General features: G+C 49.2%; 1 protein-coding gene across 1 annotated transcript in view; it reads right to left on the minus strand.

The window, feature by feature from the left end:
• Positions 1–21,209, minus strand: part of rev3l (REV3 like, DNA directed polymerase zeta catalytic subunit) — a 42,774-nt gene that overhangs the window by 15,865 nt on the left and 5,700 nt on the right. The window contains 12 exon segments of the mRNA XM_031582100.2: positions 85–136; positions 139–230; positions 387–612; positions 754–879; positions 1,356–1,495; positions 3,562–3,646; positions 3,899–4,003; positions 5,013–5,107; positions 5,212–5,347; positions 7,995–8,155; positions 9,566–9,640; positions 9,827–10,016. Of these exon segments, the coding sequence (XP_031437960.1) occupies positions 85–136; positions 139–230; positions 387–612; positions 754–879; positions 1,356–1,495; positions 3,562–3,646; positions 3,899–4,003; positions 5,013–5,107; positions 5,212–5,347; positions 7,995–8,155; positions 9,566–9,640; positions 9,827–10,016 (1,483 nt within the window).

Here is a 21,209-nt window from a genome sequence, read left to right on the forward strand (position 1 = left end):
GTAAAATTATTTCCTCATGAAGACAAAGAAGACTCATTTGGGGCACTGGATAAATTTGAGGAGGAAAGTAAGACAAGACAAGACTCACCACTGTTATCATCGGCAGCGCCATCCAACTGGGGTATGGACAAGTCATTAAGAGGGAGCTGTTTCCACTCCAGTCCATCTCCTCCTCTGAAGAGTCCTGCGGCTCCTCACTGGAGCTCTCCCCCTTGTCCTTCAGACAGAGTCTGTGCAGTAGAGATCACAAAAAAGTACTGACTGAAAAGTGCTTCGCACTATTTATCTTTTATATATTTACAATATAAAAAAAAGATGTTCAGAGACTGAATAGGAAACAATATTGAAAGCAGGTGAGGAGGAATAAAGGAAGAACGTATATAAACCTTTGACTAGAAGAGTGCTCCAGAATGTCATTATCCCATCTCTGCGACATCAGCATACTGAGCTCAGCCTCCTCCCTCTCCAGCTCAGGCGCCTCCTCTTCCTCGTCGCTGTTGTAGGGACAGCTCCCACTGTTGGCAAAAGTGGCCTGCCTGCCCAGGTCAGCCTGAAACCTTGAGTCCTCAAGCCCAGCCAGGAGTTCATCCAAGACCCTGTCGTGACTGTTCTCTAAAAGACAAAGATAACCATTTACAGTTATTGAATGTCATAATATGTAACCATTATCACAGCATGGCTTCTTTTTTTTATCATACTATGGTTTGCCAATAGGTGGCCATAAAATAACCGTGGGGGAATACAGCATTTTACCCAGGACAGACTGGTTGGATGTCTGCGAGAGGGGAAGGAAGGTCTGGCTGTTCTCCAGTAGACTAAGGATGGCTTCTTCATCCACAATAGCCGAGTCAGCTTCCCTCCCACCAGGTCTCTTGGTGTCTAAAGAGCAAGGACACCAAGAGTCATGACACAAGTCATAATTGCAATGGAACTGTAATGACAGCAATACATTATCCCAGAAAATAATGCTTCAAAACAAAGTAAAAGGCATAGAAAGTCTAAACCATCTCTGCCAGTCCAAAACCTTTGGCACACTAATTGTTTCTTTTCAAAATATTCAGATGTCAAATACACAAGTGTAAGGAGAGGTTATACCATCTTGTATAGACCGTAGTGGAGTTTGCAGTTTAAGTCTAACATACATTGTTTTTTCTCGACAAACAATCATTTTCCTAGGCATTCTATTCAACTTGATTCTTGGTCATACCAACACTGCATAAGGACTCAAAAAATACTGTATATTATAAAATGCACTATTAAAACCCTATTAAAACCCTGATCAATGAGTGATGGCAGATTGATATGTATAGCAAACTGTCATGTCTTCACACTTGCTCAAGTACTGCATGCCTCACCTGTTGGTGTGTCCCTGTGCATCTCTACCTGGCTGGCAGGAGGAGCCAGCAGGTCCTCTGGGGTCAGGACATCTGGGTGTAGTGAGAGACCAGGGAAGGGCTCGTCCCCCTCGCTGTCACCTCCCATGCCAGATTGGGTCCTGTGCCAACAGATGAACAATTAGACATGGGACTCACCTCCTCACCTCACTCTCTGCAGTGTAATTGCTCTGGAGATCATCTGAATCACAGACCAGCACCACCACCCCCCGGGAAGTGGAGATACACTCTGTCTGGATTCATTAGCCACCCGCTTTGTCTTAATCAACTGAAATGGCTAGGGATTATGCACAAGTACATCCCTCAGAGTGCGCATGTCGGAGCAGGTGAGCGTGTGTGTGTGTGTGTGTGTGTGTGTGTGTGTGTGTATTGTGTGTCTTATAGCCAAATATAGACTGGCAGAAATCCAGCTGATCCTGATTTGATGCCAGATAGTCCTACTATAGGTTTCAGATAAATCACTGCTGCTTATCCTTCACAAAACCCACTCATTTCATCACTCATTCTATTGTAAGTAGAGACACAAAATGCTGACTACACGAGCACGCCCAGTTGTGTTTAATCACAGTGGAGCCAGACAATGTGGAAAATGACATTAACCACACACAAGTGCCACGTATTAAAACGCTCCACTAAAATTCACCAGAATAAGCAAGCTCTGAAGGCACTTTTGTGGCTTTATTTCCTATGGTGGTGAGAGCAGAGAGAGACTCCAGAGAGCGAGGTCTGTGCTCAACCGGCTCCTCGTGCGTTAATTAGTCTCTCTGCTAACGACTCCGGGGGCTCTGGGGGGGGAGTTACGCATGGCGGCATGGGGAGATCCAGCGGTGATTAACTTATTTAAGCACAGGCTCCGCCCTCACTTCCTCTCGGAGAAGCTGCAGTCTCCATCCGGCATTGTTCCCGGAGCCTCGCAGAACAGCAACGGCACTCATGCAGCACCAGAACGCAGGCCATGAGCAGGCGGTGGGGTGCGTGAGCCAGCTCGGTATGCAGCGCACACAGCCAAACCAAAAAAACTTGCATCACGTGAGCCCAGAATGTGCTTGTGCTGTTCTGCTCATGACGGATCTGTTAAATCTCAACCTTTCTCCAATTCCTCAGTATCAAACTATTAAAATAAAAGCCATCTGGGGCATGATGCAAGGGCAAGCTTTCAGCCAACTGTACTTTACTTAAAACAAAACATTTTTTCTCCTCCTTCTAACACAGAGCAGGGCTCAACATCACACAGTTCCCCTCCCCTCCTCTCCCCTCCGTGCTCCATGCCCCCACCCACCCGCCTGACTGAAGACATCAAGCTGGAAAAAAGTACACAGGGAAACGGCATGCACCAATTGGGTGCTTTCCTCTGAGCACAACCTATGTGGTCGCCATCATGTCTCCCTAATGTATCTGGAAGCAGCACATGTTTACATTTAGAGGCCCTCCCACCATCCACTGGCCAGAAATGGAGGTTCAGGCACACACACACACACACACACACACACACATCAACTCTCCGTCCCTGCCCTCCCTTCCTTACCCTGCTCCTCTGGAAAAGTTTCCAAAACTTTAATCTATGCCAGTCAAAAGCTTGGAAGAAAAACAACTGCCAGTATGATTACACGGTTATAAAAAAAAAGAACATAATTTGAACCATTTGCAGTGGTAGCCTGGGAATTTAGACGTAAAATGACTCCTTTGTCATTTACAGCATATCCATGTGGATTACTGAAAGGCTCTGCATATAGTATATGTGTACATTTGTTTATAGGTAGGACAATGGAACTCTGACACCCCTTTCATAACGTGAAAACGAATGTGAGAGCGGGGAAAAAGGAAAGATTTCCCATTACTTCTAGGTCTTTCTTAACAAGAGTTCTCAAAGAGAGACATCTAGCCCTGCTTGAAGGCCACAAATCCAGCCCGTCTCGATGAGAACTCCACTGAAGAATCCTGGGTAAAAGCAAGGCCAGAGGAGAATACACAACTGATTCTGCCTGTACAAAGCGTGTGCTCGAGATTTCACTGACAATGTATGGACCAAATTTATGAGAGATAGAAATGACATTCGCTCAACCTCCAAAGGAATATGAAAGGTTCATCATTCATCACACCTGGCCACGATTTGTTGCATTTCCCATGAGAACAAGAATGTCAAAGAATGTCTTTTGTTTTCACTTACACATTGAATTCATTTTCACGTAGAATCTCCTTGAACCTCTTCATGAAGATTCTCTCACTCTCCACGGCGTCTAGCAGCCCGCGGTCTGGAACGGCATCAAAAGCAACAGGAAAGCGGTTACGCTTTTATGATGGACGCCAGGTTATTCCTCCCCCCAGAGTCAGACAGCACATCTCAATGAAACCCATTTCCAACACAGGTGTACTCGGAATCATTCACAAAGATCCCGGCATGTGTTTTCTCTTTGTATCCCATAATTGGCTTCTAGTGCTTTGCGAATCAGACGTCTAGCAAATCAGGATTAAAGACCCACTTCAAACCAGTCGGACTCCCTTACCCTGGGATTCGGGGGTTTCAATTTGGGAAGACTCGTTCTTCTCTCTTCTCCTCTGCTTCTCGTCCTCCCAGATGGCCTGCAGTCCCGGGTTCCTCCCAATCTGACCTGCAGGGAGGCAAAAAAAAAGAAGCAAGAATCAGTTCAACTGTCAGCAATGAACTCTCCACCACTGCTACCATTAACTTGTCATCTTTTTTTCCACCCATCTGCAGAAACAGGGCTTAGACTTTAGACCCAGTAAGCTTTACAGATCTTAGGCTTTCATACTCTGTTCAAAATGATGGTGATGATCATAAAGGCGTATTATGTAGGCATGGGGGAGTTATATTTCACACTCTTCCCATTTCAAAGGGTTTATATCTGTGGAAAATAGTGTGGTAAAAGGCCTCATGTCCTCTTCCCTAACAAGAGAGCTTTATATGACCAAAGCAAGCAGTCTGCACTCTGCACAAAGCAGATTTCGTGTGTACAGGCACCACTGACACATGGAGATCTGATGGGATTGGAGACAAACAAGGATCCGTTTCAGTCCAGCAGAGCGGCACTCTGTGTGTGTAGGGTCCAAACTCCATTTTACTTTCATGATGTCACAATCCAGTCACTTCTTGTTAAGTCTTGTATCGGCCTCCACTCCTGTTTACTCCCTCTCTCCACTCCTCTCTCAACAGCTCTCACTCTGTGTGTGTGTGTGTGTGTGTGGTGGTGTGTGTGTGTGTGTGTGTGTGTGTGTGTCCCTCTCTCTGAGACGGCACTCCCAGAGGGATGACAAAGGGGGAATACTCTGTAGTGGTCTGTGCCTTGAGAGGCTACGAGTGAGAGCGTGGGTGTGCAGTGTGCAGCAGACCTAAAGGCTAATACACTTTGATGGTGAAAGCCTGTCCTGCCCAAAGGGAGATAGACCCACAGATGCTCTCCAGTGGAGAGTGCCAAGGGAGTTTGAGGGCCCAGACCTGTGCAGACAACCTTGCGTGGTGATCTACCTTTGAAACATGAGTGTGTCAGTGTCTTTGTCCCTGGCAGGTCACACTGTACAGGTTCACTGTATTTGAATTTTCCAAAACTATGTCTACTACTAGTCTATGTCTGTTTAGTGGTCAAGAATAAAAGTCTTTACTCTCAATCTCCAGGCGATTCAGGACGTCTATGGCAACTGCGTCCACCTCTAGCTCACACGTACTCTGCTTGGTCACCTCCTCCAGGACCAGAGAGCTGAAAAATAGAGGGAAGATATGAGACGAGAGAGAGAGAGAGAGAGAGAGAGAGAGAGAGAGAGAACAAAGACAGTATAAAAAAACCACAGAGATCTCCCTCACCAGGGTAGAGCGTCCTCGTCCCAGCGCATGAACGTTCCCCCCAGCACGCTCTCAGAGAGTGTGGAGGTGACAGGGCTTTTCCAGGGGCTCCCCAGGCTCCTGTTGCTGGGGCCCTCACTGCTTGAGGCCTCTGCTGCTGGATCACACACACACACACACACACACACACACACACACACACACGCAGAAAATGTAATGTTGTACTGAATGCTATGCAAGTCATCATAGAGAAAATAAACTGAAGGTCACTCTTTTAGTCCGTTTGTATTTCTTCATCCTCTGTGTAAGGTGGCAGCCTTACAAAACGGAGACTAAAGGAATGAAAGAACCGTGACTGGAAACAGGTGCAGAGTGTCCCACTCCCACGCAAACTCCTTTCTTGAGGGACGCCCTTCACCCTGAAGGCCACCTTTTGTTTGGAGCGCGGCTGTGCGTGGGGCTTTGGGGCACTGTTAATCTGGAGAGGGGAGGCTCCCTGCTGCTTCATTAAGCCCAGGTTCGGGGGCCGTCTCCAGCCGGGCCTGTGATGTGGCCGCTGGGCCTCAGTTGGGCCAGCTACCTGTCCTCCCACCTCAGCCCCGCACCGCAGGATTAACATTCATCCCACATCAAACACAGCCGCCCTCTCTCCCTCTCTCCCTCCCGTCGTCTCCCAGCTCCCTCCCTTCCTCTCTCCCTCTCTCCCCATCTCCCTCTCTAACTCCCTTCCTCTCCCAGCTCCCCACTCATCCCTCGTTCACAGCTGTGAGAAATAACAAATGGACAGAACAGCAGGGAGAGAGAGAAAGGGGTCAAAAGAAAGTGAGAGGAGGGGGAGGAAAGATAAATGTACAGAAAAAGATAAACATTAGGAAACGGCAAATAACAAAGAATAACAAAGGAAGGGGGGGCAGGAAAGCCAAGAGGGGAAGAGTGACAGAAGAAAAGAGATGAACAAACAGAAAAAGAAAAGCTACACCTGAGTGAGGACAGAGAGAGGGTAGAGGAAGACAGAAACCATGAATGAGAGCCGACACCACCTTTGACCTCATCTTTGCCAGCTTAGTTGTGTGGCAGACGCCTCACCATAACCTTCTGTGTGCCTCTTCCTCTTCCTCTTCCCTTCACCCTCCCTGACAGGCCGGTGGAGTGCAGGCCGTGAAGGAGGGTTCAGTCTGCAGGACTGTGATTGGCTGGCCGGGGTGCGGTGCGGTGTGGTGCGGTACTACAGAGTTCAGGAGTTGAAGAGAGCATGGCGCCCTCCTTGTCAGAGGGGAAGTTGGCCTTAGCTGAGGGGGCTTCACTGGGGCTCAGGCATCAGGCCACTGCACACATGTTGTGGGAGAGCCGGGGAGGGTTATTAGACTGAAGCCACGAGAATGTGCCTCTGGCCTTGAAAGCGTGAGCATAGATACGCTCTCCCGTTGTGTGTGTGTGTGTGTGTGTGTGTGTGTGTTTGCCTGTGTGTACATGAGCACTTATACATTCACACACAGATATCCCTCATCTTATGAGTTTGGTTGGGAGTACAGACTGGCTGTGGCTCAGAACCCTCTGGCACGGTGGGGCAAGGCTGTGTGTGTGTGTGTGTGTGTGTGTGTGTGTGTGTCTGGAGTCACTGAGCTGCTCTTCCCTTTGGGCTGAGTCAGGCTTAAGCCAAGCCCTCCAACTACCCTCCTGCTCTCCCCACTTATCAGCACGCCCAGCAGATGCCCACCACTCCACTAAATCTATTACATAAAGCGCCAACGTCTGTCACAGTAACTGCTTACCGCACTTTCAACAGACATAGCAGGTAGTGTGCGTGTCTGGTTTTTCGGAGAAGAGGCCACAGGAACACACACACACACACACACACACACACACACAGGCGCACACACACAGGCGCACACACACAGGCGCACACACACAGGCGCACACACTCCTGTGGTTTAGTGAGAGCAGGGAGGAAGTCGGCCTCCAGGCACGCTCACAGATGCTCGGACGTTTCCACCCAGCCCCCACACTTAACACAGGCAAACAGAATGACCAGCTAGGCTGCACATTTCACACACTCCAGTCTGAAAGACAGCGCCAGAACACAAACAAACAAACGACATGAACCGCTCCAACACACAACAAACACCCACTACAGCCTCGCGTCCACAAAACACTCCCCATCAAACACCAATCACCACTGGTGACAGACAAACAACCCCATATTGGCAGACAACACACATTCACTAACACTGACACACAGGTTAAAGGCTACAGGTTTTTAAGGAAATCTTAACTATGACACATTTAATCTTTATTCTGTTCTCAACAGATATCTTTACCCATGTTGCAACTTCCCATTAATGGAACAACAGCATTAAAAGGTGCATGCCATGATTCTAATCCCATACACTTTTTGTCAAATCCAGTGAATTGCTCCTCTAGCTGTCTGTTCAGTGTTTGCACTCAAAACTCTTCCAGTGTTTGTATAGTCCTGGCTCTGTAAATGGGAATGAGGTATAGTGGCTCGGACCGAGCCATAAACCGTCTCAGCCATCGATACGGTGCCCCAGGCGTAATTGAATTGGCTGTTCAGCACAAATATCAACAACCTTGATAAACTGAAAACCGAAACACAGATCGCATCTTTAATACGCCACTGTCACACACAAGTTTCACAACTGATTCCACAGAGAACACAATGAAATGGGTCATATATGGTCATTCCCCACACCCAGCTTCTCAAACACTGAAAGACTTTTGTAACGCTGCTTATCATTCCGAGGCCACCTGTCTGGCTGTCTGCTGTGTGAGCGCAGCTTGGTTACCTTTGCGTGCGGAGCGGCGGAACTTGACGGCTCCCAGGTTGATGAGGTTCATGCCGTAAAGGTTGTAGTCGATGAAGAGCTGAAGCAGGTAGGGGATGTGGGCCTCGTGCGGCTGGAAGCTCTTGTTCATGACTGCTCCTCCCTGGAGCAACTCACACACCCTGAGGACAACACACAGCGCAGCAGCTCAACACACAGCGCAGCAGCTCAACGCACTCACCCACTCAGGGAGAGTCAGCGCTAAGTCACATAATCATAGCCTACACATGTTGCAGAATAATCTGTCGTTATTTAATATATTTAATGGTGCATTCATGAGCAACTAAGAAGTGGGAAAGTTCCAACCCATGAGTGAGAGAATACACCTGAACGCCTGTTGGACTAGGGACATCATACTAGAAAAGTGGGTGGCTCTTGAGAGCTCATAGAAGTACGTTTGACGTCACTCGACATGACAGCATTTGTGGTGAAAGGTAAGAAATGTGCTTGCTCTGTGCACAAATACGTCACTTCATCGTTAATTTAGGTTGTACTCATTAGTGTAAGTGATAACAACAATACTTCCCAGTTTACTTTCATAAATCTGTCTTGTAGCATGTAGCTAGTTCTGTAGCTAACGTAGTGTTAGCCTTCTGGCTAGCTACTTACCGAACTGTCAATACCGTAACTGACAGATATCTAAATAAAAACAAACAACTGTTTGTTATAGTCATGCTAGGGCTATCAACTAGTTCCCAAATGGGAACTTTCCCAATTCCCACCTCCTTGAACACATAAATGTTTACAAAGTATTGTGCGGTCTCAGACACACACAGCCCTAGCACCTATGTTCAGAGGAAATGTTCTCCAACATATGTCACTACATATCTTCCAGTAGCACACTTAGGTGAATTATTCATTATTTATCAGTTGAGATATGCTCTGGTGAAGATCCTGATTTGCAATTATCCCAAGGAAATACTCGCTAATGTATGCTGTACACAGTGTCATGGTTCTCTGCATTTAAAGCTAAAAAACTCTCTCAAACCAGAAGAAACTAGAATTGTATAAATGTGCCTCAGTGATATCATCCTCATTTGTGTTTCAGTGATTTGAAACTATTCTAGTGTCCTGATATGTTCGGACACCTTTTGGCTGAAGGTAAACAGCTTGGTTTGTGGTGTTGCTAAAGTGCGCTAGAGGAAGTGGAGAAAAATGCTGAGCTGTTCCACTGCCCCTCTAGTCCACTGCACACACGCAAACACCTCTACTGGCTGCTTCTTTCAAGGAATAAAAAAAAAGAGATGCAGAATGGAGCTGATCTCTCCTGCATTGCCCCCCGATCCCCTTCACAGACACAGACACAGACACAGACACTGACACTGACACTGACACTGACACTGACACACACAGACAAATAGCACTCTCCTGGTCATGATCTCTGTTGTGCGCAACAGGGCGGTACCAACACTTCAATCCCACAAACTCCAGTCAAATCAACATGCATCAACATGCACAGTGGCTTATTATCCCCGTCACGCTCTCTAGGCCCAACCTCCTTCTTCCATCAGTGTAGACAGTAACATACTGACCTCTTAACCATTTGAGGATTGTACAGGTAGATCTTCATGAACCGCTTCTCCTTGGCGTGGTACCCATAGAAAGGCCTGTGTGCGTAGAGAGGAAAGAAGACAGTCCGTGTAAGTGATACAAGGCATCTTACACTGTCATCATGGTCAGTGTGGGGTGGCCAGTGTGGTCCTTTGTGGTGCAGGACACAGTGGTGTCATGGTTGGGGGCTTGGTACACACATGACAAAAATGAAATAAGCACACCGTGTTCAGTTGACTTACATGCCAGACACCAGCGTCACCTTGAAGACGTGCTGGGCGTTGGAAGAGGGGTTGCCCATGGAGACGTTGAGGGCCCTGTCGATGCTGAAGGCCACCTGGCGCAGGTAGCGCTCGGGCTGCTGGCCGTGGCCGTCGTAGGGGATGTAGATGTAAGGGAAGATGCCATGGAGGTGCAGACACGTCTTCTGGCCTGGAACACAAACAGTGAGCACAGACCCTTTAAGTGCAAGGTAACAGCAACATGATGAGCACAGACCCTTTAAGTGCAAGGTAACAGCAACATGATGAGCACAGACCCTTTAAGTGCAAGGTAACGGCAACATGATGAACAGACTGGAACACAGACAGTGAGCACAGACCCTTTAAGTGCAAGGTAACGGCAACATGATGAGCACAGACCCTTTAAGTGCAAGGTAACAGCAACATGATGAACAGACTGGAACAAACCACAGCATGATCGCAGAATAACTTATCACTTCTTTTTGTGTGTGTTTCACCCTGACGATTATGCAAGGAATATAGTCAGCAATATTGGCATCATGTACTTTCTAGCCACGTACATTCAGCTGACCTGCTACTAGCCAACCGCGCCGACAACAGACTAATGAATTGAGTGCAGTCCTGTACGGTCTTGATTGATTGGCCCTTGCCGTGTAAAGCATACCATTAGCTAAATCACAGAGTGTGCTGCTGAAAGTATCCACCCTGGTGGAAGAGATTGCCTATGAGGTCACCAGCCCGTTCTAAAAATAGAAGGAACCTGCATGCGCCACCCAAACAGAAGCCCCCCTCTAAGGCCACGCCAGATCAATCAAAGCGTATGTCTGCTGCCAAACCATAAAGGCCTCACACTAAAAGCCTTATTAAAAAGATAAGATGGCTATAGTCATCTCCTCAGCTGGATGCTTTTCAGCTGCCATTGACCGGAGCAGTCGAAACAATTCCATAAAGCAGGATTGCAAGCAGGCCATTGCTATGCTCATAAATGAAGACTGATGCTCCTCTGAAGCTGAAGAGGTAGCAGGGAAATGTCTGTGTGCTGAATGTGACCCCACCCATGATTACTAAAGAGATGCACTTCTGCCCTGTGCCCAGTATTCACAGCTGATGGAGCAGACTGCCCACCCCACAGAAAACTCATCATATACAACACACACACACACACACACACACACACACACACACACACACACACACACACACACACACACACACACACACACACACACACACAGAGAGAGAGAGAAAGAAAGAGAGAGACAGACAGAGAGATACAGAGAGAGAGACAGACAGACACACTTGCCCATCTGTTGCCACAAGCTGAGGCTCACACGCCCTGGCTCCCTGGGATCATTAGAGGAATTTTTTGTTCTATTTGGAAAGCGGAGGCAGTCGCCATGGCCACCACCATCTGCATGCCGGTGCCCACCACCTGTGCGGGATGCCACACGCCGTGCCAGACTGCACTCCACTGGGCCACATTAGAGGAAGTGCACAGACCAGACACATCGCACCGGGGAGGGGAGGGGAGAGAGCCCCGTGCCAGGAGTCCCGGCACATTCACCGGCCTCACTCAAGAGAGGCTGCCTCCTCCCCCACGGTCGCTCTTCCAGACCCCCCATGCCAATAAAAAGCGCCGACTGCTGCCGGTGAAGCCCACATGTGCTACATCACCATCACACCACTCCCCATAAACTCAGACGAGAGCTGCTGACGAGTGGCAGGAGGATGCTGACATAAAGAGCACAAAGGGAAACATGGCGGACTGGTGTTAGCCAAGGTGCTAGCCTGAAGCTTCTAACCCAAACCCTGCTGCTCTCCCAGTCCAGCCTCAAGCCCACAGCAGGCTCCCCAGGCCCTAGAGCCCACACATTGGGCCCGCAGACCCAGAGGCCAGAGAGGACGGGTGCCAGTGCCAGCTGAGGGCCTACAGGTCGGGTGGGCGGGTGGGTGGGCTCGCTGGCTGCTGGGGGCACGTGAGGAAGAGAGGCTGGCAGAGAGCTAGAAGTGCCTGAGAGCACGCAGGTTGGACGAGGGCAGAGGAGCTGGGGCGACACCTCTGCGAAGCGTCGGCCTCGCCAGGCTGAGCAAAGGGAGCAAACAGGCTCTGAGACTCTCTCTGTGTGTGTGTGTGTGTCTGTGTGTGTGTGTCTGTGTGTGTGGTGTCTGTGTGTGTGTGTCTGTGTGTGTGTTGTGTTGTGTGTGTGTGTGTCTGTGTGTGTGTGTGTGTCTGTGTGTGTGTGTGTGTCTGTCTGTGTGTGTGTGTGTGTCTGTGTGTGTGTGTGTGTCTGTGTGTGTGTGTGTGTGTCTGTGTGTGTGTGTCTGTGTGTGTGTGTCTGTGTGTGTGTCTGTGTGTGTGTCTGTGTGTGTGTCTGTGTGTGTGTGCACGCACGAGTAAGCGTGCACTAGAGACCTTGCCAGCACCGGTAGTGAGTAGTTGCTCCTGCTGCAGTTGCTAGGTAACGTGGCTGGTGAGCATAGCCCACTGTGGGGAGGCAGAAATGACTGATTCTACCCATCTGGCTGAAACTGGGGGAGAAAGGGAAAGCATGAGAGATAACAAATGTTAGATAAAAAAAAATGAGGGAGGAAGGAAAGAGAAAAATCTAAAAGACCAGAAAAGGTAAAATAAGCCCATATAACACGACACTCCAAACAATAAAGCCCAATAACCCCCCCCCCCCCAGAAAGAAAAAGAAAAGAAAAGACAGATAGTCAGGGGCCGGAGGGAGGGCAAAGCTGTGCGCTTGAGGAGCTTCCTGTCCACAGCTGAAAGGAGTTTCCTCTTCCTCTTCCCCTCCTCTTTTGTGAATGAAAGGCAGCGAGAGAGGAGAGAGGAGAGAGGAGAGAGGAGAGGAGCTGCCTCTACTGCAGCACTGTGTGTGGAGCAGCGGCAGCCCTGCACGTGACCAAAGCATGTGCCTGAACAGATCCCTTCTCTCTCGCTCTCTCTCTCCCTTCCTCTCTTCCTCTCATCCCACCCATCCCCCTCTCCTCTTCCCCTGCCAGTCTCGAGTTTAAGTCAGATCAATGACTCAGTGCTTCACAGCAGACATAGTGGAGTGGAGTGTAGTGGGGATGACTGGGCTCTGACTACACCACCACCAACACCACCACCACCAGGCACTTCCTCATTCCACTCATAAAGACTCCCACGCCCACCACAGAGTCATCTCTGCCTGTCTGCAGCCCAGACAGACAGAGCGCAGGCCTTGTCTGTGATGAATGCCCATTCACAGGGCTGCCCTGATTGATGGCAGGAAGGGCTGCCTGATAGTGCTGGAGGGTTTGGGGGGGTGGGGGGTGGTGTGGGAGTCAGAGCTGTGGGTGAACCTGTGAGGGGTCCTCCCAGGGAGGGGGCCCCCCCAGAGCCCCAGGCAGGGCCTGCAGGTGTGACCTCCGGCACCAGGGCCCAATGGGAGACATCAAGCAGAGCATAAATAAGAGGGAGATAAAAACGGTCAGCTGAAGGGATGAGTGCACTGGGGTTCAGTGCAGTGGGCTGGGAGGGAGAAATGGGGCGTTACTCTGGGTCAGCATAAGGGCGCATGGACAGGTTTATCATGAACTAACACCCCTGATTGATGGCAGTTGTGCTCCAGCCATGACTGCAATTTTCTGATTGAAAGGTAGGCTGTGGAAGACCCTGTGTGTGTGTGTGTGTATATATATATATATATATATATATATATGAGTGAAACAAACACCAGACAATATACTCATACTCCACATTATACCACGCTGGCACCAATCAGTGAACCGGATTCAAACCCAAGCAAAAACACTGAGAATAGTAAACAGTGTGAGGACACACACACACACACACACACACACACACACACACACACACACACACACACACACACACACACACACACACACACACACACACACACACACACACACACACACACACACACACACACACACACACACACACGAACCAGAGAGAGTGTGGTTTAAGAATGTGTGAGAGGAGAAGAGGAAATAAAGACAGAAGCCAGACGGCAGAAAAGCCTTCAGTCTCCAGTCACCTTCTCCATCTCCACTCCCTTCGGCTGTCTACACTTCCAGCAGCTTCAGGTGACAGGTCCAGACATCAGAGGCGTTTCAAACAGCCTGTGTTCAATAAGCCATACGTGTCGCCACCGCCCGCCGTGTTCTACGCATCGCTATTCTTAACGAGTTGACTGCTGTGGGGCGTGTGGGGGGTTGCAGCTCAATCATGCGGCACCCTTGTGGCGGCTTGTTTCAAACGCATTACTGTAAATGTCAGGACGAGACACAGCTTTTGTTCCACGCTGCAGGTCTTGGCTCCCAGTCGCTGCACAATGGCAGGACCGGACTGGACTGTGTGTGTGACTGACAGCCCAAATCAGAGTGCATTATGGTCTGCATTAACTCCTCCAAAAAACAGGCAAGCAAAGGGAATACAAGAACAAGCAAGAATATCCCTGGATTTTTCGAAAGAAAAAAAACTGAGTTAACAACATTAACACACAAGGAGTGAGATTATGGACGAAGACAGAAACGTGACTTAGAACTGTGGATCTAAGAGGAAGAGCAAACCCAATCTAGTGAACCACTGTAGGCAGCAAGAAAGAACAAAGGGAAGGAAGAAGAGAGAGAGTGAAGAGAGGCAGATCGAGAGAGAGTGAAGAGAGGCAGATCGAGAGCGAGAGAGAGAGAGAAGAGAGGCAGATCGAGAGCGAGACAGAGAGAAAGAGAGAGTGGTTGTGACCACAGTGACGACAGCAGGGAGGAGAGGCGGCGAGACAAAAAAAAAAAAAAAAAAAAAAAAGAGAGAAACATGAATGGCCATCCCTTCAATCTCAGCCCGTCTAACAGATTTCGCCGGATCATGTGCTCCTGAAATCTACTCACGGGAGGCTCGGGCCAGGACCGACCGCTTACAGCAGGAAAACAAGGCAGACATTTGTGCCTGTGCTTCATCAGCAAATTACCCAGAATTCCCAGGGAGATATCCATCTTCCTGCACCCATCAATAAGAGGCTGTCTGGGCTGGGCTGGGCAGAGCAGAAGCACAGCCAGCTCAATAATCTACAGCACTGCCACACTGGAACACCGCCCAAGGGATCACTTGGAGAGGAAAGGGTTAAATTAGCAATTGGCCTTCTGTGGAGAAAATGGCAGAATCTCTATGCTTGTGTCCAAGGTGTAGCCTATGCATCTGTACGTGTGTGTGAGAGAGAATGAACGAGAGAGGGAGTGAGTAAGTGAGAGAAAGAAAGAGGGAACAGGAGAGAGAGAGAGAGAGAGAGAGAGATGGGGAGGAGGAGTGCAGGGACTAGTGAAGGCCTAATGACACAGCCATCCTGACAGTCATGGCCGCCCGCTGCGGTGGCTATTTCAGGCAGCACTGGGTGTGAGGTTAACTGCTGAGTCGGCCTGAGCAGCACAGGGCAGCTGATGAGGTCACCAAGGGAGCAGTGGGCGGGATCCTTCAAACTAGCTTGTTTATCGTGCGTGTGCAGCATGCGTGTGTGTGTGTGTTTTACCGAAGTCCTCCATGAGTTAGATAACGATCGAGTTTGCTTACATCCGGCATTCTCGGGCACAGGCAGCGCCAGACAGATGGTCTTTTATGGATTAAGTATTTTGTGACATGACCATGACGTGTCTAGACCCTGCTTCACTCCTCCTTGTCTTCCTGGGTCTTCCAGAGCTCTGCCCTTCACAGAACAGCTGCGGCAGCAGAGAGACAGGCAGGCAAGTCGGCAGAGAGGCAGGGAGGCAGAGAGGCAGGGAGGCAGGCATTCTCTGCATCTCTCCTGTGTGACTGCTCCTATTGTGGCAGTGCAGTCAGGCCTGCCGTGACAGCGTGCTGTGATCAAGATGGCAATCTCCCTGCCCAACGTGCCTGGGGGTCTGTCAGATAAGCAGTGCAATGCAGTGCTGTGCTGAGCTGTGCAGTGCTGAGCGACACAGGGACTTGCTGCAGTGCACTGTGATGTGTTGTGTTGTGTTGTGTTTACCATGGCAGTCTGTTTCCAGGGCTCACTCGCCCTCTCACTCTCTCGGACTGGCTGGCTGGCAGTCTACTCTGCGCTCTCTCTCTCTGCCGCTGGTGGTCTGCACCCTCCTCTTGGACTGTGTTTGTGTGTGTGCGTGCGCTCTCTCTCTTTCTCTCTTTCTGGTTAGTGGTCCCCCTCTCTCCTATTATTTGCTCTTGTGCTCTCCCTCTCTCTGGCTTATATAGTCTGCTCTCTCTCTCTCTCGCTTTTTACTCCTTTCTTTTATCATTCTCACTCCCTCCCCTCTCGTTCTCCCTTTCTCTTTGGCTGACAGTCTAATGGCGCTCGCTCTCTCTCTCTCTCTCTCTCTCTCTCTCTGGCTCTCTCTCTCTCTCTGGTCCCTTCTCGCTCTCAGGCATCCAGAAGGCTCCGGTGACACTGACCTCATTCCACATCGATTTCCAGCTCCTGCTCGGTAACTCCTCCCGCCCAGACAAACCTCTCAGCCAGGAGGAGCACCACCCACATGCTGCTCAGAGCCTAGCTCATGGAAAAATGTGAACTAAGGGGTCGTCCACACGACAGCGTAATGTTTTTGGAAAATGACATTTCTCCCTTTCGTTTTCAGTGTTTTGCATCCATACGACACTGTTATGAGAACTCATCCACACAGATTCGCAAAAATGTGTGAAATGCTGTTGCTAGCTAGGTTGTTCACAAAATCACATTCCTTGCACAACCTATGCTACAGGTTGTGGCCTACAACTAAAGAAGATTATTATCAAAGCAATGGCACTACGAGACCAGATAAATCAGAAAAATGGGGTCTGGGCGAACAGAATTTCCCCAGTGAAGTGAACTTAACCTGCTTAAGGTTGCTAGCATTTAGCTTTACTTTATATCAAACCCAGAAATGGCTCTGGATTTGATGTGATAGATTACGTCCTCCGCATAGAAAAAAAACAAATGGGCTGATTAACATGATGTGTCTGACAATCAAAAATACATTTGTATTCATTGCCACTGAGGACGCGAGGGTTTTGAAGAGTGTAGCTCAGACTGAAGATTCATGGATAAAGAAATGTAATTGGATAAAGTTGGGCTGTGGTGAATTTTGACAGTCTTGCTTTCAGAATATTCCAGTCTGGAACACCTTTTTCAAAAGTCTCTGTATTCAGGCCCCAAAAACACTTGAACGAAAGGCCAAAACACAACAAAACTTCTCTGTTGTCGTGTGTTCTGCCCCTAAGAGTCAGAGTCAGAGTCTCTCTCTCTCTCTGAGGCTGACCAGAAACGGCAAGCTAAACCACCTTGCGTTACAGATGGGAAGAGCCAGGCCACCTCAAAATGTCTAGACATTTCACAAATCGCATTCCAAATAAAACACTCAATGATTTGTCAGCAGCACGATGATTCCACTGCCTGAATTTCCCGAGCTCCAGAGGGAGTTGCTGAGATTTGAGCAGTGAGTGCTGACAGCCTCTCGAGAGGCCTCCTCCAGATCCCCCGAGTGAGGTGAGGACGTCACACCGCGGCGACACGGACGTACTCTTGTGCTAATGATTAGCCTAGTACTGGTTAATGGCTAACGGCCCGGGCTGGACGGGCGAAGGTCATCCTGCCAATCTGTGCTTGAGGCAGGGATAAGCAGGTCAGGTCAGAGGGCGTCCAGGTCCAGCTGCTCTTCAACACACAGACAAGCAGGGCTGGACACCAGACTGATAGGATTGTCTTAAAAACATACATTATTGATGGGCCAGTGTTTTCGGCCTTTTTCCCCCCAATCCATCATGGAGGCAAAAACTGCACTCTCTTGATCATTCACCTGGATTTTCTTTCACACACAGCAAGAGAGGAAGTGGAGGGAGGGAGAAAGAGAGAGAAAGAAAAGAGGAAAAAAAAAAGAACGAGAGAGGGAGCTGAGAAAGACTAGGCCTATTTTTTCAGTAGACAGGCAGAGTAATGAAGGCACTTAGCTGTGTGAGCTGCAGACTTTGGTCATCCTATCCCCCAGCCATCTCTCACGCACAACCCCACAAAGGCCACATGTGTGTCACCACAGCCCAATAGCTGCTGCCCACATGGAGCCCAGAGCTAGGGGCAGCAGCAGCGGCGGCCTCCGCTGGGGCAGAAAGGCCACAGCAGAGCACAGCTCAAAGAGGGGAGAGGGGGTCCACCCACTCAGAGCCCCAGGCAGAGGGGTACAGACACCCTGTTTAGCACAGCCCCAGTATAGAAACAGAGGAGCTTTAAGAGTGACCTTTTGGAGTGACTTTTAGTCTGACTTATAAGATTAGACAGACTGGGTGGCACCAGACCAAAAAAACAATAAGAGGCAGACAGAAAGACACAAATCACACGTAGGGTGACCAGGTGACCCGCTTTGCATTGTACTGTCCAGCATTTTGACCCTCTGTGCCCCATCCTGCATATTTAGATCATTTTTCATTGGTCATTTCATTATTAATTGTAAAAACACATGGATGCGTTCTTTTACCAGCCTGGCACAAGCTGCTTATGCCGCTGCGGGATAGTTTGAGCTCTATCTAATGGAGCTATGGTCACCGGCGGCAACCAGGGGCAGGTTCAGCCTAAAGACTAAATGGAGCTAAACGTTTCTTCACACAGAAACAGTGGTGCCTTGAACGCCCTGTTGTTACCCCAACATTGTAACTATGGCAGCTGAGAAAGCAATTCTTTGCGTTCTTTTGTTCCAATTTTCGGAGTCTGATGAAAGCAGTTCAAATGTGTTTCAAATTTGTTCCATTTTTGTTTCTTCTGTTCCATTTGTGAAGGACTTTAGTGGGATCCTGCTCTGCTTAAGGACACTTTGATGGGCCTGTAATGGCCAATGTGTGTTGCATTGCAAAATGAGTGTGCCTTTGGGATGACAAACAGCACTGTGCTCATCATATCTTTCATAAAGCACAAGCTGTAGACTTCATCTTTTATGGCCTTACTGGTGTGCTGTGGAATTGACTAAAGGACAAAGTATAGGTCTTAACCAGCCAAAAGGGTGATTACAAAAGGTATCTTATTCAGTTAGGCAGACAAATCAAAGTTGTATGGTTATCTCTCAGCGTTGGTAACATGTCCCACATTGTCCCACAGAGCCTTACTACTCAGACTTCCCACATCCGGTCTGTTTGCATCTGGTCAGCCTAATCACAAATGGGGGATGTGGTCTGACCACACGGCCACACTCTTGGGGGACACAGTAGTGCAGACTGGGATGAGTCAGACAGACAGCTCTGGGCCACTGAGACTGAGACAGAGTCAGAGGAGGCCATGGCCACACTACAAGGGTGAGTGTGTGTGTGTGTGTGTGTGTGTGTGTGTGTGTGTGTGTGTGTGTGTGTGTGTGTGTCCATGGCCACACTACAAGGGTGAGTGTGTGTGTGTGTGTGTGTGTGTCCATGGCCACACTACAAGGGTGGTGTGTGTGTGTGTGTGTGTGTGTGTGTGTGTGTGTGTGTGTGTGTGTGTGTGTGTGTGTGTGACCATGGCCACACTACAAGGGTGAGTGTGTGTGTGTGTATGTGACCATGGCCACACTACAAGGGTGAGTGTGCGTGTGTGTGTGTGTGTGGCCATACTACAAGGGTGAGTGTGTGTGTGTGTGTGTGTGTGTGGCCATACTACAAGGGTGAGTGTGTGTGTGTGTGTGTGTGTGTGTGACCATGGCCACACTACAAGGGTGAGTGTGCGTGTGTGTGTGTGTGTGTGTGTGCGTGCGTGCGTGCGACCATGGCCACACTACAAGGGTGAGTGTGTGTGCGACCATGGCCACACTACAAGGGTGTGGGTGTGTGTGTGCGTGTGTGTGTGGGGGGGGGGGGGGGGGTCTCTTGGGTTCAGGTGAAAGGCTATGGTGACGGCAGCAATCTGCTCCGCCTCACTGACCACACCAGGCTTCCCCACAACACACAGCTAACATAGAGTGACACTACATACTGAGAGAGGGGGGAGAAAATGAAGAAAGAGGGAGAGGAAAAAGAAAGGGGGATGAAGGGAGAGGAGAGGGGAGCAGCTGAGTGATTAGATACCAGCAAGACTACAGCTCAACTGATAAGACAAGGAAAGAATGCTTGTCTCTGTGAGTAAACAATAGAATAATGAACTCGATTGAGTTGATTTAGATTACCAACATGAATTTCAGAATAACCATGATGCTCAGTTTCTACTAATCCCACGTGGTGCAGGATTATCAGCTTGAGCATAGGCCAATCATTTAGGTCCCTTCACGATGAAAAGGGCATGGAAGACCAAAGTACAGAAAGAAAGAACTCAAGCACGAGAGGGCCAGTCAAGGAGAGAGAGAGAGAGAGAGAGAGAGAGAGAGAGAGAGAGAGAGAGAGAGAGAGAGAGAGAGACTTGTGTACACAGCACTATCCGGGAAGGTGTCTGACGCCACAGTGCAGACGTGTGATGGCACAGCCGGCACCGCGGAGACGCGCGAGACCGAGTGAACGCCTGCCAGCCCGGCAGGACTCTCTCGCCCTGTACCAGTTTGGCCCGCGTCTCCCCACCGCCTGCCCACCATTTGATATTCACGGCATGCCTCACTGCCACACATCACAGGCCGCAGTGCACAGACGATTGCTGCATTTAGCTAGAGACTAAGAGAGAAAGAACGGGAGAGAGAGAGAGAGTACAGAAAGGGCGGATAAATGGCATTTCACAATATAGAGTAATGGCGACTTTCCTCCTATGATATAAGTTCATTTGGAACAGAAACTACTGGGAATGCTATTCCAGTTCTTAATTTAATTCCACTATTGTGCATTCCTTCACTGGTGTCAAAAGCAAGCTGGGCTCCATTTAGAAACAAGCCCAGCTATTTATAGCACAGAAGCCCCCGTCCCCCTCCCCCTTGGATGAGCCTACTTTCTGATGAGAGTGTGTGTGTGTGTGTGTGTGTGTGTGTGTGTGTGTGTGTGTGTGTGTGTGTGTGTGTGTTGTGCAATGCAGAGAGCACACGCTCAAAGCATCCCAATCAGCCGGCATTGCTACAGAGGAGTACCCACAGAAAGTACAATACAGAGAGAAGAGAGAGGGAGGGAGAGGGGGGAGAGAGAGAGAGAGAGAGAGAGAGAGAGAGAGAGAGAGAAGGAGGGGGAGAGAGAAAGGGAGAGAAAAGGACAGGGGGAGAGCATGATACAGAGAGAAAGAGGGGAAGAGAGAGAGGCACCCACATCAGCACATTCTTATACCAGCTTTAGGATGAAAACAATAGTGCTCCCACTTAATGGAGACACCAAGCCTCCTTAACCTTATACAGCCAATACAATTCAGTGTATGTCAGAATGTGTTTATGTTTGTGTGTGTGTGTGTGTTTGTGTGTGTATGTATGTTTGTGTGTGTATGTATGTTTGTGTGCTTGTGTTTGTATGTTTATGTGTGTGTGT

The sequence above is a fragment of the Clupea harengus genome, chromosome 15 (assembly GCF_900700415.2).
Source record: "Clupea harengus chromosome 15, Ch_v2.0.2, whole genome shotgun sequence".
Classification (NCBI taxonomy): Eukaryota; Metazoa; Chordata; class Actinopteri; order Clupeiformes; family Clupeidae; genus Clupea; species Clupea harengus.